The sequence below is a fragment of the Sciurus vulgaris genome (genome assembly GCF_902686455.1).
Source record: "Sciurus vulgaris genome assembly, chromosome: 8".
Lineage (NCBI taxonomy): Eukaryota > Metazoa > Chordata > Mammalia > Rodentia > Sciuridae > Sciurus > Sciurus vulgaris.
Genome location: NC_136468.1, coordinates 76,009,832 through 76,037,798, shown reverse-complemented (window position 1 = coordinate 76,037,798; position 27,967 = coordinate 76,009,832). Strand labels below are relative to the sequence as shown.

At 35.1% G+C, this 27,967-nt stretch overlaps 1 protein-coding gene across 8 annotated transcripts in view; it reads left to right on the top strand.

The window, feature by feature from the left end:
• Positions 1-27,967, top strand: part of ETV1 (ETS variant transcription factor 1) — an 89,922-nt gene that overhangs the window by 32,269 nt on the left and 29,686 nt on the right. For 6 of the 8 annotated variants that reach the window (XM_079150271.1, XM_079150270.1, XM_079150272.1 and 3 more), the window contains 3 exons: positions 14,329-14,458; positions 17,100-17,288; positions 21,168-21,415. In XM_079150271.1, the coding sequence (XP_079006397.1) occupies positions 14,329-14,458; positions 17,100-17,288; positions 21,168-21,415 (567 nt within the window). The remainder of the gene's footprint in view (positions 1-14,328; positions 14,459-17,099; positions 17,289-21,167; positions 21,416-27,967) is intronic. The other 2 variants (XM_079150274.1, XM_079150276.1) reach the window with 1 other exon arrangement.

The window sequence follows — 27,967 nt, the reverse complement described above, 5'->3', positions numbered from 1 at the left end:
TGTTAACTCCCTAGTGGGTAACAATGAAAATTAGAGGTGTGTTCTTGTAGAAAAAAGAAGTGAATGTGTAAGACACCAGAAATATTAGTTCCAAAAATGTTAATATAATTCTAAAATTCTTCATCCCTATCTTAGTTTTCTTGGAGTTATATCCTTTAGCCATTGAAATGTGATCTGTGTCATCACTGATTATTTACATCTCGTCCCTACAATACTTACAAAGTAAAATTAGGTCCTTACATAGGTATCTTATATGTTGTCTCGTTTATGTCATGGTCATGGTTGTGTGGTTGTGTCTTGCTGGTATTCTTTGTCAGTATTGGGCTTATTTGCTTCCTGTTTTGTGTGTGGAGGCTGGGCTTGTCAATGGAGATTTAAGGTTTATTTTTGTGGTACCACTCATGCCATAGGTGTTAACATTTATCATTAAGAAATAGCAAAATGGTTGGGAGCGGAGGCATACGCCTGTAATCCCAGACACTGAGGCAGGAGGATTGCAAGTTCAAAGCCAGCTTGAGCAACTTCGTGAGGTCCTAAGCAACTCAGTGAGACTGTGTCCCCCCCCAAAAAAAAAAAAAAAAAAAATTGAAAGGGCTAAGGATGTGGCTCAGTGGTTAAGTGCCCCTGAGTTCAATCCCTTCCCCCTTCTCCCACCAAAGGATAAAAAGTCTTGATTGACAGGGAAAAAGTACCTTCTCCATCACTCTGTGCTTTTATATTTCATACATCTCCCTTTCCCCTTGGGCAATTCTTAATATAGTAGAGTTAAATGAAAAGTATTCAAAATGGGTAAAATACTTTGGGTAAACATTGTTCTCTAAAGTGGTGATTCCTCATGGAAACTGCTCTAAGATACATTGAATTAAATATTACACAGCAGTTTAAAAGGACATTCCCAAATTTATTTTGGGATATAAATTATTTTAAAAAGTGCCAAATGAGTAGTTGGTTTAAATAAAATCTGTTTGCAGGATTTGCCCCAGCTAGCATTAACAGCTGTAACAATTGAGGCCAGGTGACAAATCATTTCTTTTTAAGAAGGTGTTTATTGTCAGGAAAATTGCAAAGTTTCCTTTGTAATTACTCTATCTTTGTTATTTTGGCAGCCTGTAAAATTTTATTGGCATTTACTGAAAGGTACTTTTTTTGGCCCTAGCCAGCTGGCTTTCTTTTTCAGGCAAACTTTCCTAGCTCTGGTATTGAGAATATATTTTCAGCTTTGATTGTCTACTGATGGGGTCTTTTTGAACAAGGAGCCAAGTGGCCAATGTCTGGATTGATCTCATTCTTATCTTCAGGATAGTGACATCAAATGCTATAGATGTCCTTCAACCATTTGAGGGTTGCTTCATACTTACCAGCATGTCGTTTTTGTGCTAAAATGGTCAATTTAAGATCATGCAAATTATAGACTCTTTTCACATCCAGGCTAAAAGAAAAGTATATGAAATTATGAATCAAAAGTGAGGTTTTGATAACTCCAAGGAAAATCAATTTTTCCAGCAGCAAAGGGTCAGCAAATTTAAATCAAAAGATCATTTCTAGGGGTTAAATATTAAAACAAGTAATATATAAACATTCAAGGAAATGGAACAATAGTAGAATTTTGCTAGACTTATGAGTGTGGTGTGTAGATTTGGAGTTTAAGGTGGTCTTCTCTCTACCTGGGCCATATACCTTATACCTTACTTCTGGATTTATGGAATCCTTGTCCAGATCATACTAATACATGTAGATGAATTCTAAAATCAGAATTGCACTGCTCTTGTTCTCAAGACCACAGCAATTGGGCTGGGGATATAGCTCAGTTGGTAGAATGCTTGCCTTGCAAGCGTGAGACCCTGGGTTCAATCCCCTGCCCCCCGCCCCCCCCCAAAAAAAAAAAAACACCACAGTAATGAATTATTTAAGCAAGTTTTGCATTACTAATTACTTACTTCATTGCTATTAAAATACTGCTGGAGAAAATGGTTATATTTTATTTTGTAAAAAATTTTTACTTGTCTACTTGTTCTTAGTAAAATTTACAAATCTTAGAAATTGCTTTTTGTACTCGTTATTCCAAGTGTTGACAGGCATATTAGTATTTGGCAGTGTTCTGTGGCAATGCAACATTATCTTGTTTTGCATATTAGTATGGCCTATAGTTAAATAATTAATGTAAAATTTTTGGTTGAACATTCTGTGTTTGTGATTTAATTAAAAGGAAACTTGAAGATCACATTCATTATTTATTACTTTTAGGTGAGGTATCTTTAGATGCAACTACCTGCGTCAATTATGATCTATTTATGTACTGCTTACTTTTTTGGAACATTGAATTTCATAGAACATATTTACCACATTTTTCTGAATTGTTGGTTAGAGAATTGTATAGATCATCTACAGAAGGTAGCACTCTGGAATTTGTTCTGGAATGCTGGGGGAGGCGGGGGATGCAGGATTGAAGGAAGCCCACCTTTCATGTGTTCTTCTGTGGGAAGAACCCATTTTCACGGCCACTCAGAAGCCAGGACAGAGCCCTGTTGGTGTCTGGATATTCTGCAGGCCCATCTGTCATAGCATTCCTCCGAACCTCTTCATGCTGGACTTAGAAACACTGGGAAGTGTTGGGATTGTCCAGCCCCAACCCAGCTAGGAATAATAGCAGATACTGCATAACTCTTTTCCAAATGCCTGTTATTCATTATTTGAAAGAAATTACCAGGCAGAGCAGTAATCTCTTTTTGGAACTTTGCAGGGTTTAAACAAGTATCCATATGAAGACAAAGATAATTTCAGTAGAAGAGGTCTTTTCCATATTCAAAAAGGTCCTAAACAGGAAGTTTATTAAACAGAACAGTTTTTGAAAGGTATAGATTTGGATGGGTATCTTGATTCAGGGACTTCATTTCAGTTTATTAGATCTGTTTCTCAAATAGCTGCAGCTTGTTCAGTTTTGTCACTGCCAGTTGGATATGAAGTACTGTATGTTTGGGCTCACTGTACAGAATTTGTTTCCAAAAAAAATGTGTCGTGCTGCTTTCCATCTACTGGACCAGTAGGGGTAGGAAGATCTGATCTGAAGCCAATGCAAAATGCAAAACTGATCGGATTTGGATTGTTTGTACATTAGGCCTTCCTTTGCCTGTTCTTACCCTTTTCCAGATGGAAGAACCAGTTTCCTCCCAGGGCACTTTTTCCTGGCAATTAGACTGAGAAGATGAGGATCATTTAGTACACTACTCTGAAGTGCCATTATATTAAGTTTGGACTTTAAAATTTAGAGGGATGGAATCAACACATTGTGTATTTGGTCTCTTTATTTTTCAATTAATGATGCTTTTAAAATTAGGAATGTAACTTTCTGGCTTTTGATTCTGCCTTTTGTTTTATTAATATAATAACATCTTACTTTCCAACATCAACTGAAAAGTAGGTGGTCCATGTAATCGAGTTTAAAGGAGACTCGAAACACCTTTTAGAGCATTGAGTGTTTTAAAATGTCAACCAGATTGCTTGCATATCTTTCTAATGTGCATTATGTACTTTTCCCTTTTAAATAGGGCATTTATACTTGAATTTATTCTTTCATGGTGATTGAGGGTCATTATCAAGTTGGTTGCTTCATAGGATACAGTGGGTACCCCTTCAGCTCTGTGCCTATTTTACCAAACAGCCTCAGGATTTTGTGCCCTTGGAATTCTTGTATCAGGTCATTGCCATTTTTCCTTACTGTTTTATATCAATAAGCAGGGACTTATACCCAGGCAGTACATTTTATTTTATTTAAAATGAATTTTAATTGTACAACATAATTATACATACTAGTGTGATTCATTGTTACACATTCATACATGCACACAATATGAAAATATAATTTGGTCAGTTTCCTTCCCCAATCTTCCCCCTTTCCTCCTAGGCAAGACAGTTTAGAATTACAAGGAAAGTTTACATAAGTCTTAATACCCTCATTCTGAAGATTAGGAACTGAAGTTCAGAGAGATTGTACAATTTTTCTTATGGTCACACAGCTAGTTGCATTTTGGGTAGGAACTAGGTAGAGATTATATGGCTCCCAATGGAGTGCTTATTTTATCATATCAGGCCATACTGTTTACCTTTTTCTTTTGTCAGGATATTCTTCCTTAACATATTTCTTCCTCGTATTTAATTTGTTTTTAAACTAATAATGTGTAGTGGACAGACTTGAAAGAAATTGAGAACAAGATGAAAAAGAAGAACAAGTGAAGTAACAACCTGAGGGTCCAGAAGCCTTATTTCTGTCATAAGTCGGTTTACTTTCTTGAGTCTCAATTTAGCTTCTGTTTGAGGAAGTACTTAGACTGACAATAGTAGTAAAGAGGTATGTTCTGAGGATGGACTACTTCTTGTGAGGTACTATTCTTTATGCTCATGTGTGTTACCTTATTAAATTCTCCCAGAAAACCCGTGAGGAAGGTCTGCAACCTAATATCACAGAGGAGGAAACTGTCGCATAGAAATTACTTAGTTTCCCAGAGGCTTTTGAGCTAGCAAGTAGTAAAGACAAGAATTGGTCTCCTTGTCTTGGCCACTCTGCCATCTGCTTCTAGGAAACCTACGTGTTCTTACTCAGCAATAGTGCCTGATGGTTCTGGATTTGAATAATGACACATCTCACATTATGAAGGACTCACTACAGGACTTTCATGTCGTGCTCATGTGATCCTGCCAGTAACTCCATGAGGCAGGTGCTCTCTCATCACATTTGAAAGATAAGGAAACAAGCACAGAGAGGTTCAGGGACTTGCCCTTGCCCAGTGCTCAGCTACTGAATCAAGTGGTAAGACTTGAAACCAGGCAGATATTAGTGTGTGCCAGCTTTGACATTATTTGTTATTACCTGAGAATATAAGCCACAAGTGTAACGTGAATTTCGTGATATTTATGATTACGGGCGATGAGTGCGTGAGAAAAAGAGGAGAGACTGTGTGTGTGAGTGCACGTTAATGACTTCTTAGCTCTGTGCTAGGTAAGGGGTAAGATACTCAGATGCCAAGAAGACAAGGGAGTTCTGTGAGTTTAGTGCAACTGGGAGAGGAGCTGTGGGGACAGTGGAGAATGCGGCAAGTAGGAAAACCCAGGTCCTGGCCAGAGGGACAGCTGATAATCGTCTCATTCAACTGCTGATCTCTTTTTCCAGCTGGAAAGTGGATTAGTGTTGCGGAATATTGTTTTTTGTTTGTTTGTTTTTCTCTGTAGAAGCTATTAGTTTGATTTTTAATCCAGAAGGTGATTTTGAAGTAGAGTTTAAATGATCACAACCTACTGAAATTATTAGGAACCACTCTGTGAATCCAAAAAAAAAAAAAAAAATTACAAATTACGACCTCTGATTTAGATCATTAGGATCTCAATGGTGGAAAAGTGACTTTTAGATGAGAGAGCTGAGCAAATCCTGACGTCTCCACTATTCTTTGAAGAGATGAAGGACTGACACAAACTCAGAACACATCCATTTTATTCTTTTAAGGTGTTAGAATGGTACTCTGCAATGGAGAGTTGAATTCGAAGTCTGCTCTTGAGAAATAGCTGCATCATGAGGCTGTGAGATCATCAGTGGGCTGTATTCTGCAGGCTGCAAAGAATCCTGGCTTCTTGTTCTGTTCCAAGTCCTTAGACACCTCATGCCAGATGGGGGCATGAGGTCCAGGGTCACCTTCATGACTTTATCTCTATCTCCTTTGCTATTTTTTATCTGCATTTTGTATATTGTCAAAATAACATCAGCAGGTGAACTAAGTGTGCAGTCTCTGTGGACTGATAGTACTCCTTTGAAAACTTTGTGTCGTCTTTCTTTAACTGTGCTGCTTAAAGAATCTTATTTAAGAAAAAATAAATATCAACTTGCTGTGCTAGGGTCTAAATTCCTGTCTCAGAAATATTATAAGTGAATATATTCCCAGATGCTGCGAATAATGGAAAATCATGAAAACTTGAATCAGGGTCCCTGTCCTTAAATGTGTTTCAGTTTGCATTTTGATAGCAGTTTAGAAATGTTATTGCTTGTTTTGTCACAGACATAATTCACATCTTTCTTCAGGCACTGTAAACAAGAGAAATGGTTTAATGGCCCCATAAAGGCACTCTGCTGATAGCTGAGATTAGACTCTTTAGTAATGGATGTCGGTGTGCCTGTGAGTGGTGTGTGTACATGGTGGAGAAGGGCGGGCTTGGAAGAGGTGAATGTACCGAGAACGAATCTTTGAGAGGCTCGGATGCAGCTCAAGTGCCCTCTGCTTTTCTGTATGTCTTGGAAGATGGATTTATAGAGCATGTGACACCATTGTCTTTATTTGTACACAAGCCTTCCCCTTTGCTTCTGGAATTTAACTGAGCACTAATTGAGGTCATTGCCATCCATTTATCACCTGAAATGGAAGTGATATTAACTTAAAGTGAATGCTTTTCATCTACTGAGTGTATTCCTAACTACATATATTTGTATAAAAGGCTGCATGCATTTTTCATGCCATATTTGTATCTGGTCTTAAATAATCTAATTTATGTACACCATTTACTTTTTTTGCTTTTACAGTTTTTTTTTTTTTTTTTCAATCACTGTTATAGCCAAGTGATTTTTTCCCCCAAGCACTTTAGCATCCATAGCATGATTTGTTTTGACTTTTTCAGTTATATTTTCTAGACAGGTGTAAAAAATTCTCCATGTTATAAGTCACCCTGGTCTAAGTACATGCTTTGAAATTTCTCAAAACTCATAAATTTGTAGTGTTTTAGAGCCTCAATTTTGTGTCATTTTTCATTAGCTAGTTTGTGTATGTCCCTGTAAATTGACGATGCTTTGGGTGTTGAGAGTTAGAGTAAACAAAGTATTAGTAGATTAAAATTAAGCATCCTTTGTTGACTGTCTTAACACTAGCAGTTTCCTTGGTTCCACTCATCCTCCTTTATTATTTTTTTCTCCTTTTTCATTATAGACCATATTCTGAAACAAGTGTTAACAAATGGTTCTCTATAGAAGGTCAGATTGTAAATATTTTAGGCTCTGTAGGTTATATGGTCACTGTCACGACTATTCTTTTCAGCCACTGTAGCGCAAAGGAGCCCTGGACTACACCCTGATGAATGGTTGGGAGAGTGTCCTTCTATAAGTTCACTTGCAAAAAATGCAGAGAAGCTGCAGGTAGCCCATGGGCCGAAATTTGCCAACCCCTTTTTCAGAACACGATCATATAGCACACTGTGCTAAATCAGTATTTTTTAACAGACCAGAAATATCAGCAGCGGGATAAGAAGCCTCCCATCAAGGTTCTATATTCTCAGCTAGGTTTCCTTCAAAAAGGGATTCAAAGACAGGGTTCTTTCTGTTTAGAGAATAATTAAAAATGTCACGCATTTCTTAAAAACCCAGAGTAATTGTTTTATATGCACAGAAATTGGTACTCTGTTTTCCTCTTAGGATAAGACTTAAGGAGGAAAGCAGAGTGAAAGGTCAACCAAGACAACTTGCTACCATATTTTCCTTAGCTGTCCATATATAGAAGGAGACCTTTTCTTCCCTTGTGACATTTCGGTTATCAGGGTGTAGGGGAAGCTTTAGATGTTGGATAGCAACATTTTTTCTTCAGTGGAATACAAGTAGTGTGAATTTTTAAATGTCTTTGGTCACAGTAATAAATTGAAAAAGGCAGAATGCCTAAAAGCAAGCATGAATGCTCCGAAAAGAGTTTTTGTTTAGATATGAGTGCCAAGAATATGTTAGTAAGGTCATGTATACAGATGTCTATATCACACACATGCATTAATCAGACTTAAAGAGCTCAGGTGAAGACAAATATGGTACTGGCTAGTATATTTATTAGGGAATTTTTTTAAAACCTAAATCGAGTTCGAAATGGACCCCATGGACTCTTATTGGTAAGGACTGTGTATTACTCTTCATCTTCATTCCATCTCTGGGACATAGTAGATGAATTGATTAGTGAATTAATTAAGGAGTGAATGAATAAAGAAACATCTAAAACAATGTTAAAGTGGGGCTCATGCATGAAAGAAGTTCTAAATGTGTATGTAAATACATTTGAATTATATGTTTGAAGTTTAAGAGTTGTAGCCAAAAGCCCAGAGCTCTAATTCTTTCCCTGTTATAATTTAGGTTTAAGGTCTTTAGTTAGACATTTTACTTAACTTCATTATGCTTGTGTTAGTCAGCTTTCTGAGTCTATGACAAAATACCTGAAAAAATCAACTTAAAAGGAAGAAAATTTATTTTAGCTAATGCTTTCAGAGTTTTCAGTTTGGGTTGTTTGACTTGTGACTTTGAACCTAAGGTGTTCAGTTTGACATGGTGGTGGATGACACCTCATTGTGGCCAAGAAGCAAAAGAGGGAAAGGAGAGATGTCAGATCTCATTATCCCCTTCAAGGGCACACCCCTGATGACCTAACTGTCTTCCAGGAGGCCCCACTTCCTAAAGGTTTCACCACCTCTCAGTGTTGCCATAGGCTGGCAACCACAACTTCATTTTCTGGGCATTTGGGGGACATTCCAGATCCAAACTATAGTAATGTCTGTTTAAACAATTTGCAAAGTGGGAACGATAATAAATGTTCTTGACTCAGATGACAGAATAAATATTTGACAATTCTTTGAAAACTGTAAAACATATAAACTTGTTTTTTAAAAAGTATTATAGCATTATTCTATTAGGAATCTAAACCACAGTTTGTTGTCAACACTTGAAGTTAAATGTATTATCTTTCTTAACATAACAAGTTATCAACACCTTTACCATAGAAGTATAAACAGAAACTTGGTTCATATATTTTTGCTATTCATTTTCTGGACAAACATTTGCTGGGAAGTTATAATAAACATGATCTGCTTTCAATTTAAGGATACAAATAATGCCTCAATGTCATGAATGTTCAGGAGATTATTTTCCTGGAGCAAATTTTAAATGCACTCTCTCCATCTATAGTTCAAGTATTCAAATGTGATTTTATATTATATCTACACTCAACCAATATACTAGCATTGTTGGTCTTGGAAAGCTAAGGGCAACTCTGCTCCAGTGGAATCATGACAAGATTGTGTCCCCTTTCTAAAATGTAGGTGGAAAAAAATGGAAGTGAGATGATGTCTCATAGTTCATAGTTCAAAAATGAAAGCAATTTACTAATTTAACAAACATTTAATGATGCATACCATAACCTCAAGTAAACTTATGAATTAAGAAGTGGTTACATTTATTTTGGAAGTGCATATTTTTAAGTCCTGGTATTTTCGAGCTCTTAAATTTAACCATTAGAAGAATTCAGTCATCATTAGTCAGCCTTAAGATGTGGTTTTAAAGGTCAAGCTTCCATCAAAGCAAAAAATGCAAGAAACATCTCTTGAGTGTTCTTTCTGCCTCTTCTCCCAAAGATCTGATTGTCTGGAGGAGTTGTGGATCATAAAAACTTGCATGAGAAATGTGTCTTCGGAATGCCTGAGAAACACTGTAAATTTCATAGATAAATTATAAAATATCTGAAGTCAGGGATAAAGATAATATCATTTTGAACTATCATCTCTTTGTAAATGAAATGAAGGAGTTAACTCACTTGATTTGATAGACTTGAAGAAGGAAAGATTCACTTTAATTAAAACTACAAACAATACAGATGCCTGTAGCTCTCTGTTCCAGACCCAGTAAGGACGGTACTGTAAGTGAAATGAAATGTACCTCGCAGCCTCAGCAGCAGGCTGGAGCCGTGTTCAGCACAAGTAATTTAATTAGTGTTGATCATGACTCCAGATGATGGTGATTTGATAAGGAATAATTTAGTACTTAACAGCCTTTTACATGCACCAACTCCATGTGGGAAGGTAAAGCAAATTGCACAAAATGAATGTGCTGCTTTCACTTGTGCCTGTGCCAATGAGCTGGAAAACCGCCTGTTAGCAGACGCTCAGGCTCTCAGCCCTGTGATGAAATACCCAACATGTTTCCAACCCAGCCCTCTCGGTGGGACTCTATAGACTACCCTTATTTCAGGATAAATATGAGGAATCATTTTTGTGTCCTAGGATCTCCAGGAAGCAGGAAAGTTAAGGTGAGGAAAATAAAGTAGCCCAAGATTCTTATGCAGAAAGTTGAAGATCCTTTTTCCCTCACATGCAGCAACTAAAAATAAAACAAACAAACAAAAAAACCCAAAAAACAATAATATCCTCACCATTCAGATTCACGGGATTACTTAATTGGCTTATGATTACAAAAAACAAAATCAGTTTTCAGGGCCAATAACGATTAAGAGGCCCACATACATCAAAGGTGCTATGAGGAGGAGGAGCCCTCAATTTCTAGAGTTGAAGAACTTATAAGGATCCTTGAGTGTTGGCATCTAAGAAAAAAAGACATTTTTAAAACTCTTTCCAAGTACCAGACCTATTTGAATGCAGTGTATACTGGATCCAGATGTTGCCAAGCATCAGGGCAGATTCAGGATCTGTCTAATTATGAGAATCACCTAGAAATTTTTATAACATGCAAAATCCGATACATTCAGCCTTAGTGAATCAGAATTTCTTGAGGATGGTGTATTAGTCTGCTGGGGCTACCATAACAAATTACCACATGCTTGGTGGTTTAAAAAGAAAAAAAAAATTGTCTCAGAGTTCTGGAGGCTAGTCAGAAATTAAAGTGTCAAGCAGGGTTCTGAATACTGGGAGGGAATTTGTTCCGTGCCTCTCCACTATCTTCTGGTGGTTGGCTGGCAATCTGGCCTTCCTTGGCTTATAGAAGCATTACCTTGACCTCTGCCTTCATCTTTGTTTGATGTTCTTTCTGTGTGCATGTCTCTATCCAAATTTGCCCCCCCCTTTTTTGTCATATTGAATTAGAGCACATCTTTGTGACTTCATCTTAATTTAACTAGTTTTCCAAATAAGGTCACATTGTAATCAACAGAAGGAATTTCTTTCTTTCTCAGTTTCATTTGCTTTTGAAATTTATATACTCTTGTGCTTGGTTTCTTCTACTTAGCTTCATGCCTGGGAGACCATATGTTTTGGATGCATTTGTAGTTAGTTTGTCCCTTGTTTTATCTGTATAATATTAATTACTTTGTATGGTTATGGCATGGTTGATTTATCATTCTCTCACTAATGGATATTTGAATTTTTTCAACTTTTGCTCTCATGAGTAAAGCTTCAAAACTTTCTTACTCATGTCTTTTGGTGAACATATGCACTCTGGTTTTTCAATATATACCCAAAGGTGTGATTTCTGGATCACAGGGTAGATTTATGCGGAGCTTTAGTAGATACTGCCAAAGTTTTCTAGAGTGGTTATATCAATTCATATTTTCAGCAGCATGTATAAACTTTTCCTTTACTTTATGTCATTACCCAAATTTGCTAATGTCAATCATTTATAGCTTAGCCATTTGAATGGGTCTGTAGTGATACCTTAATGTGGCTTTATTTGCAATTTACTGATGAGTCAAGATTTTGAATACATTTTCATTTTTCTTGTTTTTGTGGGCTTTCGTTTGGTTGTTCATTTTTCTGTTTTGCCATTTTTTTTTTCTTTTATGAACTGCTTGTTCAAGTCCTTTATCTATCTTAATGAGTAAATTGATTTGTAGCCATTATGTTAAATATGAATTCTTTGTCAGATCTTTCTATTGAAAACAACTTTTAGTTTGTGACTTACTTTGCATCGTTCTCATGGTGTCTTTTGATGGAAGAGAAATTCATAATTTTAGTGATGCCCTATTTGTTGATAGTCTTCTTTTATGGCTGGCGTTTTTTGAGTCCCGTTCACTAATTCTCTGTACTTCATGGCTCCGGACATTTTTAAATATATTAAATGTAATAGTCTCTGATGTATCTGGTATTTCGATAAAGATGATGAGTCTTGCATCATGCTATAGCTATCAACTCCTGAGTTCTTATCAATTTTTATCCATATAAATTAGATTTGAGATCTTGGGTGTATGCTTTTTTACTTCTCTGAATGCAAATTGAGTTCCTTATTTGTTACTACTGTTTTTTCTTAGGAAAATATAAAATGCAATAATTAGAATACAGAGAGCTAAAATTTGAATATATATATTTTGCAGTATATGTTCAAAGAAGTAATAAATAGTTGAAAAATATTTGTCAAAAAAGCAACACATTATGGCTTAATGTGTTACAAATGTTATATCATACAGCATTTATTATCCTAAGAAGTAGCATGCACACATACACATGTCTTACCTACATACACAGTAGACAGAATTTTCTTATAGAACACTACAAATATTCAGCATTTTTTTCATAAATTGAAAACTTTTTATAGTGGAAATTTAGGACTTAAATAAAGAGAACACAGTGAACCCCCATGTACTCATCATTCAGCTTTTCACATTTATCAACCTTTTTCTAATTTTATTAATTTAATTTGATTTATCTATTATATAATTTTTTATATTTTAAAGAAGATTTCAGGTATCTTTAATATCAAACTTTTTTGGTACAAGTATTACACCATTATCTCAACCAGCAAAACCAAAAATAGTATCTTGAACATCTAATACCCAATCTTTATTCAATTGTCCTATTTCAGAGTTGTTATTTTTTAATCAGCATACAAACAAGTGTTCATTGATTCTTGAGATTTTTAATTCTCTTCTATCTGAAGTTCAATAAATTTTAATGTTTTTCAACTGCTGAAGATTAAACCCTAGGCCTTATGAATGAAAGCATGCACTCAATCACTGAGCTATATTTCAGCCCCCAAATTATAACCTTCTGATTTGGTGAAACTAATGCATACGAACACCTTGGCAAATGGAGATATGTATATCTCCATATTATATATTATATATTATATATATTATATATGTACATTATATATATAATTTCTTTTTTTCTATTTCTTCTCTCTCTACCTTGAATAGTCATATTTAGCATGTGTCTGCACAGACATTACATTAAGAAAATATGTTGAAGCAGAATACCCAGTAAATTAGACAATGAATTTGTGTAAAATTTTCTTAGTTGTCAAATTTGTTTCCTACAGTGTTTTGGATGTCTTAAGTACAATTGAACACTCATCAAAACTACGTGCATATAAATACACAGTATTCATATTCCTGAAGCTTGATAGTGTTTGAAATCCAATTCTTATATATTGAAAATTACTTTTAAAATTGAAGTTAATTATTATAATGAAATAGTCAGGACTGAACCATGAACCACACCATTTCTGTTGACATTATCTTCCTTTAAAAAATTCATACTTAACATTTTTTGTTTAAATTCTAGTTTTTATAGACATTAAAGTAAATTTCTAGAAAGTTTCTCCTTAGTGTTGGTTAGTCAGATGAATGAGTATTGAACATTTTAAAAAAATTGCATTCTCTAGTCTGTTTTCACTTTTTAAAACCAGTTCCCATTTATACTAAAACTAATATTCTAATAAAATCTGTAATATGTATTTTTAAGTTTTATTTTGAAAAAAAATAATATGGCATTATTAATCATTGGTTTTAAAGTTATTAAATATATGTATTTCAAATATGCCATTTTTAAGTGTTCATGTTTTATTATTTCATATTTTTGTATTATGTTAAGTGAAGTGAATATTCATTAACCCTATATATACATTAAGTCATATGAAAAAGGAGGAAACATCAACTGATATATAATTATTTTATGGTAGATTACATGTGGCAAACAACTTTCACATATTTCTCAGATTTTATCTTCACAGTTCTGGTAAGTAGGTAGGCAGGTATTTTAATCTCTATCTTATAGATTACCAGTAGTCTTAAAGACGTTGAGTTTTTTACTTCAAGTATGATGAGTTGTCGCTGGACCTAAACCTGATTTTTTTTTGTCATAGTGTAGTTGCCATCTCATTAAACCATTACTTTTGATGAGTTAGAGATATTTTCTCTTCAATAATGCTCAAACTTTTATTTCAGTCTTCATTCTTGGTCAGTCAGTTATATTTTTGTCTGCTTTAGTCATTGGAATCATTCTGAAATGTTTTCAAAACCTTATTTCTGAGAAATGAGCTTTTGGCATTATTAATAAAGCTAAGCAAATTACAAGTGATTTGATTTACTATAAAGCGAGAAAATTCAGGCTTATATTTTGTTACACTATAACCACATAAAAGGAGTATACAGAGATTCTCCCGAATCTTTCCTGCTACTGAAATTCATTAAGTATAATTTTTCTAATATGTGTAAGTTATTAGGAATTGTTAATGACATTTTAAATGAGAGAAGCCAAAATATATTGATAACTTAATTCATAACTTCATTTAATTTTTGTGGATTGTTTTGTTTTGTTTTGTTTTCTTAGTGGCTTTTCATGGCCTACCATTGAAAATCAAGAAAGAACCCCACAGTCCATGTTCAGAACTCGGCTCTGCCTGCAGTCAAGAACAGCCCTTTAAATTCAGCTATGGAGAAAAGTGCCTGTACAATGTCAGGTAAATCAACCAAATTTATGCATATAGGATAGTGGTTCTTATTGAAACAAAAAGTCCAGAATAATATAAAATCTCAAGTCACATTTTATATCTTAAGTATGGAACACGCTAATTAGGTGGTACATTTAGCAGAACTCTAAAGAACCGTTTACCATACAATCACACACTTTCAAGAATCATTTTAAAGCAATCATTTTCATCCAAATCGTTAGTTGCTTTTCTCTGTAGTGATGCATCTTGGGTTTGAAAAGAGGGTCTTATTTGGCACAAGCAGCTTTTGAAAGTTCCCATTAGAAAGAGTGCATTATGCACTTTAGATGGGGAGTTTGTAGAAAAAAATGAATCATTTGGCAAGTCAGAGCAGTACATTAGTTATCTGACAGGCTTTGCAGATGATCTATACAGTGCGTTCATGGACAATTGCAATAAAACTAGAATTTTATAAGGCTTAGTAGAGGCTATTATCTATTAAAAAGCCAGTTGTTCTTCTGATGATAATAAAGGGTGGTGCAGTAAAAGTACATTGTTCATTTGTTAGAAAATTCGATAACATATATGTTCATTAAAAACTCTTCACAGTAAATTGCATGCTTTTATTTTCATATTGGCCTCTAATTGCATAAAGAAAAAAGTTGGCTCTGTCTATTGAATATTACTTTCAATTACATTAGAAAGTTAGTTCTTAAAATAAGTTGGTTTGGAAACATAAAAATCTTTTCAAATGTTTGCACTGTTTTGTAAGTACATCATTTCAACCTCATAATTCATTATGATACAAGGAATCTTCTGTTTCTTAATACATTTAAGACATATGTTCTTTGTATCCAAGATATATAATACTTGGATACTTAGATTTGTACTATGTCACAGCAACTGACTAGCAGCAGGTCTGATATTTTATTATTATTTGTTCTTACAAACATCTTTTATATCTGCTTTTCTAAGAGGTTTGCCAGACCCTAAATTATGGGTCAGTTCAGTTGAAACTTCAAAGCTTTTATAAAAAGATCTCTTGGAATGGCTATGAAAACATACTGAATTCAGATAAGATAATATTGATCAATCAGATTTTTATAGTTTAGTATTTTTTTTTTTGTTTACTCCATAAGGTGCTGTGTTTCCACAGCATAGCTATTTAAAATATTGAAGAATTTCCAATCAATGAAGCAGTTAGATGTAGAGTTGTCATTGCATTTCAGCATTGATCAGAATTGTGACTGAAATCACTACTGTTCTGTATGACATATCTTGTAGCCATAAACAGTAGAGAAATTGTCTGCGTATTTTGAGGCTTTTGGGGAGACTGGCAATTCTCCAGTGATATAAGGGATATACAATAAATTCTGTGTTCATGGGGAGGGGGTAATATCTCAAAACATAAAAGGTGTCATTTGTTTCTTTTTTCATGGAAATGAATTAGGTGAGCCATTTTATAAAAGTGGTTTTCATTCATAAATATTAGAAAAGAACAAGTAGAACCAATCCCAAGCTTCTTTGAGTACAGTAGACTTTGCTTGAAAGTTAGAGTAGCACACAATACTTCTGTAAAGCATTTTTGCACGCAGATATAATTCTGTTATATTGACGGAGGTGCAATAAATTATTATATGTCAGCTATTTTATAGAGTAGGAAAATTAGTTATATTATATTCCTGAAAGCCACACATAGGAAAGCAATTTAAATTCATAATACAAAATCAAGCTTACTCATTTTATTCTTCTGTAATTGTGAATAGAAGTTAGACTGATAGTGTGATTACTATTATTAACATTATTGTTCTTAATTATATTATTTTATACTCACTTATATTCCAAGAAATTTTAAAATTTTCAGAGATATTTTAATTTATCTTATTAATTTTTATTTCATATGTGAGGAAGTTAATATCATGGATCATTTATTTAATGTAAAAAAATTTAAAAGGCAAAAGCATTGTCTTAAACTTTCACCACAAATAAAGGCATAGCAAACAGTCTCCATCATATTAAGCTGATATTAGTTCTTTTTTGAAAATATAACATATGAAGAATTATAATTCAGAACTATTTAATGATTTAGAAAAGATCTATCAAACTTACTTGGAGGGATGGGCATGGGGGTGCATGGCTGTAAGCACAGGCATGAGAAGGATCATGCCTGTGGCTGTGGATCAGCCTGTAGGCTAAGGAGGATCATGAGTTCAAAGCCAGCCTCCACAACTTCGTGAGGCCTAAGCAACTGAGAGAGGTCTTGGCTCTAAATAAAATTTAAAAAGAGCTGGGGACATGGCTTAGTGGTTAAGAGCCCCTGGGTTTAATCCCTGGTACTAACAAACAAACAAAAATAGGTGGAAATAGTACCACTGCTCTTATTGATAGTGATATTTCTTATACTAAATTGTCTATATGTGTATTAAAATATACACATTACATGTATTTATGCCATGATAAGATTTTGTATTAATTATTCTATTTTCTCTTTAAAGGTGCGATGATTTTGAAGTTTACATGGTCTGGCATTAAAAACAAAAACAAAAACACCTAAAATTTTAACTTCATTATGACTAATGTATAAAGTATTTTTTCTTCCCTTGGATTGGAACTTTTTTTAAAAATTGCTCCAAAGAAACAAATGTTCTGTTTTCTTTTGTTCTCTGGGTAGTGCCTATGATCAGAAGCCACAAGTGGGAATGAGGCCCTCCAACCCCCCCACACCATCCAGTACTCCAGTGTCCCCACTACATCATGCATCTCCAAACTCAACTCACACTCCGAAACCTGACCGGGCCTTCCCAGCTCACCTCCCTCCATCGCAGTCCATACCAGATAGCAGCTACCCCATGGACCACAGGTAAACTGCAGATACCATTTTTCAAAAAAACGTTCTTAGCATTCCTGGAGGAAATTCCTGTTACCAATTCTGAAGCCCTATAGTAGTTCTAAGGTGAGCATATTAATTTTGCACATCTGTGCAAAATATATTTAGAAAGAGCTGCTCTATCTATACTTACAAATAATTTTTAAAGAAGGTCATTTATAAACATTCCTTTTATAAACATTTAAATTGGTTGCTAAAATGGAAAATTAATCTATATACTGACATTTGAACATTTTCCTTTTGCTTTGCTTGAATTAAATTGCTTCACTTAAACTTTAAATCAGATCATCCCATTTCTATGAGCATATGTGTGTACTTGTTCTGTAAAGTTAGGAGACTAATTTTAGTAGGTGGCTTATGGAATTAGGTTCTTTACCTTAGAGTGAATAGTTTAGCTATACATAGTTTTGCATAATATAGCTTACTTAGTTAAAAGCCTTTACCTTCCTTCCCAAGCGATGAATATTTAATGTCAGTAGACCCATGACCCTGCACACTGAGAATATACACTTAAAGAGACAGAGACTTACAAAGGAGCAAGGCAAGAACCAGAGCATGGAACTAGGGAGAATGCCTGAAGTCATATATTTCTTGACTTCTAGAGATGAAAAAATTCATATTTAAATAAAACATTGAAAGACTTTTGAGGTTCTGAGATACTGCCTTAATATGCTTAAAATAAAGGTTAATTATATGTAGCAAACCTCCTTCTTCCTTCGCTCTTGTACTTATATATAAACACTGGTGTCCTGGAGAATGTTCAATGATAGACTGTATGGGAGAAGAACAAAGACCTTATCTGTAGCATTTGCTGAGTAGATGATGTGGTGACTGCTTCATGGCTGACTATGAGCTAACACTGAGAGTCCTGAATGCTGAGGTGGAAAGAGATGTGAAGCAGCATATCATTTTATAGTAACTTTATTGTACACATACAGTAGCTGTAACTTCAGAGCATAGTTTATACTGAAATGTTGTAAAATGATTAGGAAGTAATGAGTTTTGAGTTTCTCTTGCCTTTGTTTGAATATGTGTTTTAATCGTGATGTTACATAATCTAATTCTTAATAATGACTGTGTTTAACAATTAGCTCAAAAAATTCCTGAACATTTAACCATAAGCCAGAGTCATAACTGGCTCTGACACACCACTATAAAAATAACTCAGCCTGAGGAATCCCCTAGATCAGCAGAGAACAGAAGATGTGCCACAGGCAACTTTCTGTGTATTTAAGAACAGCAGAATCTATTCTTTATAGCTTATTCTTTTTGATATAAAGGAATAAGGTGATAAACATTATTTCCAGTGTGAAGATAAGCCATATATTCTATACCATTGTTTCCATCACTAAGTCCCTTGTGCGTTAGTTACTGAACACTTCCTATCATCTTCTCACTCTGTGGACTTGAGACTTTGTAAGAGCAAAACGGCCTGTGCATCTGTGTAAACAGTTTTGTAAATACAGATGAAAGAATGCTTATTGCAGGGTGGGCCATTAAACAGATGCACATTGTGCAGGGCTAAAAGGAAAAAGGGTATGAACCACAAAAAAGCAACTTTTTTCCACTTCTGGTGACTTCCCAGAGTTCTCAATAACTGAGTCCCGCACACTTCAAACGGGAGTGCCAGAATTATAGACTATCACGGTCGCCCTTAGCGAAGACTAGTTATTTCTTCGGAAGATGACTGCTGAATAAGCAGTGTGGCTGTTTTTAGGTGACCTAACTTGAAATGCTTTCGCCAAATCCATTTTAATATCTCAACCCGAAGTCATATATTTGAGACTGAGAACAGCCGGCCGGAACTACAGAGGGAAGCTCAGGGTCTTTTCCCGCTGCCCCCAGCTGAGTTTTGAGGACAGGACCAGCTGGCCAATCCCAGGAAAATCTCTGAAGCCTTATGTTTCTGAGGAGGATTTCTTAGAGGGCTCTGGCCAACATATGACAGTCCCTTGGTTATAAATGGCAAATTTGCTCTGGGAACAGATCCTTTCCCCAGATAGCCCCCTCCAGCCAGGCACCCCACCTCACTCTGGAGTTGCTTTATGGCCAACTGGCCAGCACTCTGCTTCCTTTCCTCAGCCTCTCTCCACTCCTCGGGCCAGCCCTTTGGCACTTTTTCCTGAACCCACTGTGCAAGAGCCCTCTCTCTGTTTCTCAGTACTTTCCACCACTTACACCCTGCTCTTCTTTATCCAGGAGTTCATCAGCATGCTCTCCTTACCCATTAGCTTTCTTCCAGAAACTTCTTCATTCACTTTTCCTTTACCATTGGTCAGTGGCTCATGAGAAATGCACCGAAAGCACACAGCCGCCTAAGGAACATGAGTGTTTGATACATGTATGGTCCCAGCAAGGACCCACTGGAATCAGGTCAACTTGTAGGAGCAAATGACTTGATTCCCCACAAAGCTTTCAGCACAAGCATTATTAACTTCCTTTTAAGGCTTCACAAGCGAGCAAGTTTCCTATTTTATCTTCAAGTTACAATTTTCTGATTCACTCCTTGACAGTTCCTAATGATAATTTCTGTTTCTTTTTTTGGCTAATGAAATAAGCAAGAGAAGGGAAATGAATGCAGTGCCAGTCAGCCTAACTGTTTTGCAGTATCTGAGTTTCTAAGTTTATTTTCTGCAGGTGTAGGTGGAATTTCAGTGCTTTCCGTGGCAGCTAGCGAGCCTAGAGTTAAATCACAGGATGAAGTGTTCTTAGAAATGCTAAAGCAATTGCTTTGCCATTCTTAAGCTTTTACCTTATTTTCATTTAACATTACTGAAATTAAATGCTAACTTTCCAAATTAAAGTCTCAGGAATGCTTTTAGTTGTGGGGGGAGGTTAATGGGCTTATATTTGCTCATAGATATGTTTTATAGGTTATTTTTAAGCACTCCTGGGGCATTTTTAGAGCACTTTTAAATCTTTAATTAATCCACATCTTTGTGGTGGGTCAATGATATTATGGATGAGAAACACGGAACAGAACGATTATGTGATCAGCCAATTGTTACACAGCGTAACCAAGAATGAAGGAGCCCAGGACTCCCTTCCAGCCTCTGCCAAGGCCTCGGGACTTCCACATGACACACCAGTCCAACTTGCTCCAAATTGATGCACTACATGTTATCTGCATCTTTGGTGGTTAGCTTGTATATTTATGCTTATTTTTAATCAAACTGACGGCTTATTCAAAGCAAATTGAAAGCTGGTATATTCTGTGTTGCTATTTGATAGGAAAGAAATGGTCTTTTAAAAAAATGGGTTGGATTTAACTCCTCATACTACCAAGTTTAATATTAGTTAGCACATTGTTGAAGAATTAAAAATCCTGCCAATTTAAGAAGGAAATCATTGTTCTCTTGCTTCCTTAAAAACTAATGATCACAGGAGGAGAATGAATAAGTAGGTTTTTGTTTAGTTTGGTAATAGTTAAAAGACTGAAGATGCAGTCTGAGAACATATTCTCTTTTTCCTGTTTTCTTATATGTAGATAAGTGAAACCCTTTTCCTGTGGAAGGTATGTAAATGATCCATTTACATACATTTTAGCAGTTAGGGTCCAGATTTACTCAAAATAGTTCACTGTTCTCTACTCAAAATATACCTTTAACTTGATAATATACCAAAATCGTGCTACAAGGGATAGATTAGAAGGTGAACATAACTCATCGTATAATTAAAAGTCATAGTGCTCCTGACCTAGGAAGAGAAATCTAGTGTGCATTAAATGTTTACACTTCCAGTTGGTGGGTAATAGGTTCATTTGCTAAGCAATAAAAAATTGTACCAGTATTTCAAGGAATAGATTGTGTTACTACTTCATCCCTTCATCCAAAATACTCTTTTATTCCCCAGATTTCGCCGCCAGCTTTCTGAACCCTGTAATTCCTTTCCTCCTTTGCCGACGATGCCAAGGGAAGGACGTCCTATGTACCAACGCCAGATGTCTGAGCCAAACATCCCCTTCCCACCACAAGGCTTTAAGCAGGAGTACCACGACCCAGTATATGAACATAACACCATGGTTGGAGGTGCTGCCAGCCAAAGCTTTCCCCCTCCTCTGATGATTAAACAGGAACCCAGAGACTTTGCATATGATTCAGGTAGGCCAGTACTCTGATGGAATTACATGTAAAGTATCTTTTAACCTCCTTTGTCGATTTGGTTAGTGTTGTTGTCAAACTGGGTGGCTCCTGATCATTTTTAAGTGGGTTCTTTATGGTTTTATCCCTTATTTGAAACTTCCTCTTCATGTGCAGGGTTGGACTATCAAACCATTTTGACGTGAGCAGATGGTCAAAATAGTGTCCGGAAATGAAACCAGTTGAAAGAAAAGTGCAATTTATAAAATTATGCATATTCTGATTCCAAGAGAGTAATATTGTAATTTTTATTGATTCTATTTTTTTTTTCTCCTATTTTGTTACTGCCGTGCTATTTAAAAACAGTGTTCCCATAAAGTAATACTCTTCTGTACTGGACATTTATTGTTTATGACTTAAAAAATTATTGGTGTTGAAGATTCCAAGGGTCCATAAGTAAGAATTCTTACAGATTAGGACAGGAATAGAAAAACACAGATTTGTGTTACATTCATGGAATTTAGTTTTGTCTTAGTGAGCTAGAAAGTACTAAAAGTGTAGTCTATCAAGTAGGGAGAGGGTCTTTCTGAAACTGGAAAGGCTGAGATCAAAGAGGTCTTTATGGTTAGTGAATCAATACATACCTACCTTGCACTGGTCTGGGATGGAGGTGAACACAGTGAAAGATGTATGACAGGACCCTTAAGATCTATTTCAAATGTTAATACCAGTTTGCCAACATTTACTGGAGAGACTTTAGAAGAATTACTAAACTTATCTCTGCTGAATTTTTCCTGCTATAATCTGGGAAATCAGGACATCTGCTTTCTACACATCTCAGGTATTTTGAAATGATGCATGAAATATATGCTAGTGTTTATAAGAGTGGCACCACACACCTCTAAAATACTATTACTAATATTATTATAACCACAGTCAATAGATGGTTGTGGACATGGACATATTTCAGAACAGTGTAATTTTCTGGATTCAAAGATATGGACAGTCTTTTTGAAGGAATTATTGCTTCCTGAGTAATAATTCTGCTCAACTTTAATATCAGCTCTGTTCGAGGGGGGAAAAGAAAACTGTCTCTAGGTCTTGAGTTTCCAGCTTTCATAATGGTAACCTGCTTTCTTATGAACTGCCCTTAAATCTTGGCAAGAGGGAGACATGACTGAGAGGCTTTCTCCCCCAAGATCCTTTGATTTCATCCTTCCTCTGTGGCCAGCATGTTGGACAGACTGAAGGAGTTGGCCTCTCTGAAGCATGTCTGAACTAGAGGGCACATCAGCTCCTCAAGACCCACGAATATCCCTCCCAATCAACCCTGAGTCCTGTTCCAGGGCCTGAGCAGGTTCATTCAGATCTTGTTTCCTGAAGACAGGGCCCACTGCTCCTGTTTATCCCCTGAGGACCAAGAGGGTGGCCAAGGGTAGCTGCGTGTGAGGGGTTGAGGGTGGAGCTTAGATAACCGTAAGCTTGTGTATGAGTCTCCCACAGTGTGGTATAAGTAGGTGAAGGCATAGGAAGAGAAGCAAGATGGTGGTTGGGTCACTGTCTGAAACCTGGGCACGGGTGCTCTCTGTACCATCCTATGGCAGAGCTAATCTTAAGACATTTCTTTAAAATACTAAATTTGACCTGATCTTTCCATATTAATATTATTTTATATCTTCAAAGGTGGGGAGAAGAGGATGTATTTATCAGTTTGACTGGCTGATTTATAATTTTAAAAATTTAAATGTGGTATGAGGGCCTTTATTTGAATTTTTACCAGAGACTGTAATTTGGAATTTATCTTGAAATATCTCATAGTAATTTCAATTGGGATCCTTTTTATATCTATCCATGGATCTTCTTAATGAAATTCAGTGGATTTTATTATAGATAAAGTGTATTTCTATAAATTCCAATCCTGTTAACTGATTTATCCTTACTTCACAAACCGTATTTTAATTTGAAATATTTTTTTCATTTATCAATGCTTCAAGAAACTGCATGGAAATTACATGAATTAGCCTGAATAATCATTCTAAAGGAATTGTTTATCATAGCATTTAAAAGGCTTTTTGTGTGTTCTAGAAGTGTTTTTAATATGTATAATGCCAAAAAAATAATGCTGGAACGCCTTTCTTAATTGTGACTTGCTCAATATAAATCTTCTTGTTTTTATTTTACATACACAATTATGAGTTTTCAACTTTCATAAAGGTACCTGCTTTCTTATAAACTGCCCTTAGAACTTGGCAAGAGGGAGACATGACTGAGAGTCTCTCTCCCCTTAGTAGTATTGATCAGGTATTACTTTTTTTTAAAGAGATACAAATGAAATGGGAAAGAGATTTAAGGATTCTAATGAGGAAAAAATATAAGAGCTGGTGCTGAAGTAGTTTATTACATTATTTGTGGACCATACATCTTGTGAACTTCAGAGCTAGGCACTGTGTGATCTTCAGAAACACAGATTCTGTCACTCAAACTTTAAAAGCATGACCCATCCTCCCATTTCAAAGGTACATAGGGCATTTCTTCTAAGTGTGCCATATGCCATATATTACAAATAACTTGTAAACTTCTTTAATTTGGGAAACTATTCATGCTACTTTCTCCCCTTTTAGTTATATTTAAATTGCTGAAGTTTTATACCACCTTTGAATTTCAATGTTGAAAATAGAATTCAGTTTTTGTTTTATTTGAAAGGTTAAATGGTAAAGATGGAATTTTTGGATATGATTTAAAAGAAATGTAGTAACATTACGACCAGAGCCTATGAAAAATTTAATCTTTAAATATCACATGTATTTTCACTGTCCACCAAATTGCTGTCTCAGGTTGATACCTCTGTATTATATATTGCAATCAAAAAGTATGACCTCTAGATAATTTATTTTATTGTCATTGTTTTTTCATCCTTGCTGAGAGCATATATTTATAACTTTTTAGGACATCTACTGTATGTGTCACTGAATACCGCTTACTTTCTTTAACTATTGGTGTTGAACAGACAGCACATTAGGGAATATTTTACATTTAGTTTAGAAATGATGTGAAAAACATTTTCTAAGTCAGTAAACTCAGCATCTATGATCCAAAGGTTATCCTTTGAGAAGGCCTCTCAGATCCTTTATTGCCTAATTCAGTATATTATAAATGTAGTAACAATAAAAGATGCCTTGTAAGGGCAAAGGCAGCATGATTGTGCTTTAATAAAGCCTGACATTAATTATGACATGGGAAATGGAAGGTCTATTAGTTATAATTATAATTACAGGAATACAATTTCAAGTACTGAATATTTAAGATAAAAATTCAAAATATTATGTTACTAGAGTAGAAAATTTTCCTCAGGAGATGAGAAAAACACTTGGATCAGAAGACAGAGAGGATATAAAAATCGATATTTAAGAAGCCAGTTTGGTGAGCTAGTACAGTGTGATCATGATTGTATCTTGATATTGTATTAAAAATTCCTGTACAATTTATCTACTAATGTTGCTTTCCTTCCCTCCTCTAGCTTAATAGTGCTAAAGCAGTGCATAGGTTTTTTTGTTTGTCATTGATTGGACTTTTTCAAATCCAATATGATCTTTGTTTTCCTTTTTTGCTCTATGACCAAGTGACTGCCTAAAGAGTTGTACATGTCAGGTGATTCATTTGGAGTGGTTTATGCAGAGCCACATGCACAGTGTCTCATTTTCATAGTGTCTTGGGTATTCACCCATTTTCATACCCATGTCTGTGGTCTTGCAGGATCAAAATGCCCAATTAGGCAGATATATTTAATTAGAATTGTATGTGCCGATTGGTTGTGTTAACTTTTTGATAGCTTAGGGTAGTGTTTGAGGTGGTTGTGAGAACATGAAATACAATTTTAAGAAAATACCAGCATATAATATTCATATACTTTGATCAGGTAATTTACTCAGGAATTTTTATCTTAGAAGTAGTGAGGGATGCCCATCCAGTGAATGTTTGAGAGATACAGGAAAAAAAAAAAGAGTGAAATATTAATATTATAAGTATATAGTAGGCGAATGGTGAAACAAGTTAAGGCTACAACCGAAGATACATTACACAGCCATTAGAAGTCAGTTTTTAAAAATATTTAATAAAAGAGAACTATTGAATTAATTAAAAACAAAAACAAAAACAAAGTAAAGCACAGCTCATGAAAAATAAGACCTGATACAGAAGTACTGGGTGATGATGACAGTTGATTCTTATCTTTTGATTATTTACGAAATTCTTTCTGCTTCACTGCTCTCTTAATCAAACACAATAAGCCTTGGTTATTATTATTTTTTTTAATCATTGCACTTAGAGTTGGAAAAGTAGTCAAATTAATCACATTATTCCTATAAGTGAAAAGATGGCATTATATCGCCTTATATGTTGCAAGTCTAAATGAGTTTTCTATTAGTCTGGCTCCAGGACTGTCTTAGAGGAGGAAAGGAAAATTAATATGCTGCTTGGTGGGTATCATGATCAGCTGCCCACAGTGCTTGCTATCCCCCATTAGTACTGTGCTGTTGTACTTTTGAGGTGCATTGGGAATCTTACCCTCTAGGAGTTGGTTGGAGGGTAATACAGTAATATGATGTTTTTAGCCTTGAGGTCTATTCTGTTGCTCCCATTTGTTTAAAAGATGCTTCCCAGCCATGTAGTTGGAACGGTTTAATCAAAAAGTTGGAAATGAAGAGGGTGAAAAAAGAAATTTAGAGGCAAGAGGAAGGTTGCTGAAATAAGAAGATGGGGAACGTTGAGCTTGTGTAGAAGAAGAAATAGAAGTAGAATACAGGGGTGAACCTGACATATTTACTGCCGAAAATGTTTTTACATTTTTAATTGATTTTGTAGGGTCACTCCTGCTGCTACTAATTAGGCGTTTCGATTTGTAGGCGCAATGCTTATCAGTGGCAAATGTTAGCCCTGTTTTAATTGGAAAAATTGATGCAAATAGATGTTTGATAGAATTAGAAATAACTTTATATTCATGAAAGCCCTTGGAGATCACCTACTTCAAATTTCCTTTCCACACTCAAGTTTTACAGAAAAATAGCAGAGGCTCATCCAAGTGAAGTAGCTTACTGTCAGTCACACAGATTTTCTAATTCTTAGTTTAGTGCACAATTTGTGGTTTGTCTTTCAATGCAAGTTTTCAGAATAAGGGGGAATATTTTAGTTTGTTGCATACATTATTGATCATTTATCTGGATTAAATATTATTATTTTTTTTTACAATTCTTCAAGGCTCTCTATGTGAAGCAGGGATAAAGACATCTGCTTTAACTTCATAAAGTCAGGCTTTTCCCACTTTGGGGTGTTATATTTCATATTAGATGGTTCTCAAATTTTACTATTATTGTTAGGTGTTTATTGCTGTGTGGTAGGCAAATCCATGGTCTCAAATTACATAAATGGTTAAGATGCCTACTACTTTTATTTTTAAAATGTACCACAAGCATTGTTGAGAATTGAGAGTATCAAACAAGTGGCCTTTTATAAAAATTCTTCTGTTAAAGGGCAAATAATAATTATTTAAAAGATGACAAATTGGTGGTAAACCTAGCTATAATTCTTTGTATGAACATTGGTTTATATGGGTTTTCTTTCTGAAATTGACTCTTTCTTAAGATACTTGATAGCTTGATGGCTTTCAATTTAATTAGAACAGTGGGTTTCAAACTTTTGTCACCTGGATCCACTTTTGACAAGTAAGCTTATGAGGTACTCCTGTATTTAAAACAGATGTAAGGAAAGTTGGGAAGAATAGCATGTGCCTTTTTCATCCTTCATTTTAGTTCCATCCATTCTTCACCCCCATCAAGTATTCCATATACAAGTTTATCACTTTAGGACTTTGACAGTCAAAGGCCAGTAGAAATACTTTTAAATTTAAAGAATTATTATCTATCCTAAGCTTGTAGAAAAATTCTGTTTAGGCAGAGAAATGGTGAAATAAATACAAAAAAGAAAAGAAAAGAAAAAACTTATCCTATGTTAAATATGTTAAAACTGGAATATGTTTAACTTTCATCTGTCAAAACTGACAAATATATCTGGCGTTCATATGGGCATGAACCCGCACGATAATGAAAAGACTTAAATGCTCCTGGATTTCCAGCAAAACAGCAAAAAAGGAAGATTTTTATGTTGTAAATGTTATTCTGTTTTGCTGTGTTGGTGGATACTCATCCTAATCAAATAGTGGAAGAAGTAGTGAAGTCGTTCCTAACGCTGCCTCTAGTAAACACTGCTTGGGCTTCCCCTTGCCCAGTTTATAATGTGGTCATACCGTGAGAGTTACAAGATGGAATCGTTAATGGGAAGAACAGTGTGTTCATTTTCTGCATTTGTATACAAATATATTTGTGCTTCATATCTTTGGAGATGATTTGCCAGAACATCAATTCCCTGTCTAAACTTGCAAAAAGCTTTTTAAAAATAACAATTCAGAGGTCAAAATTACTTGGCACTTTATCTCTAAATTGTTACTATTATATTTGTTACCTCTAATAGGGTAGTGATATCTCAGAAATAAGTGTGACTTTAAAAAACAATTTCTTATTA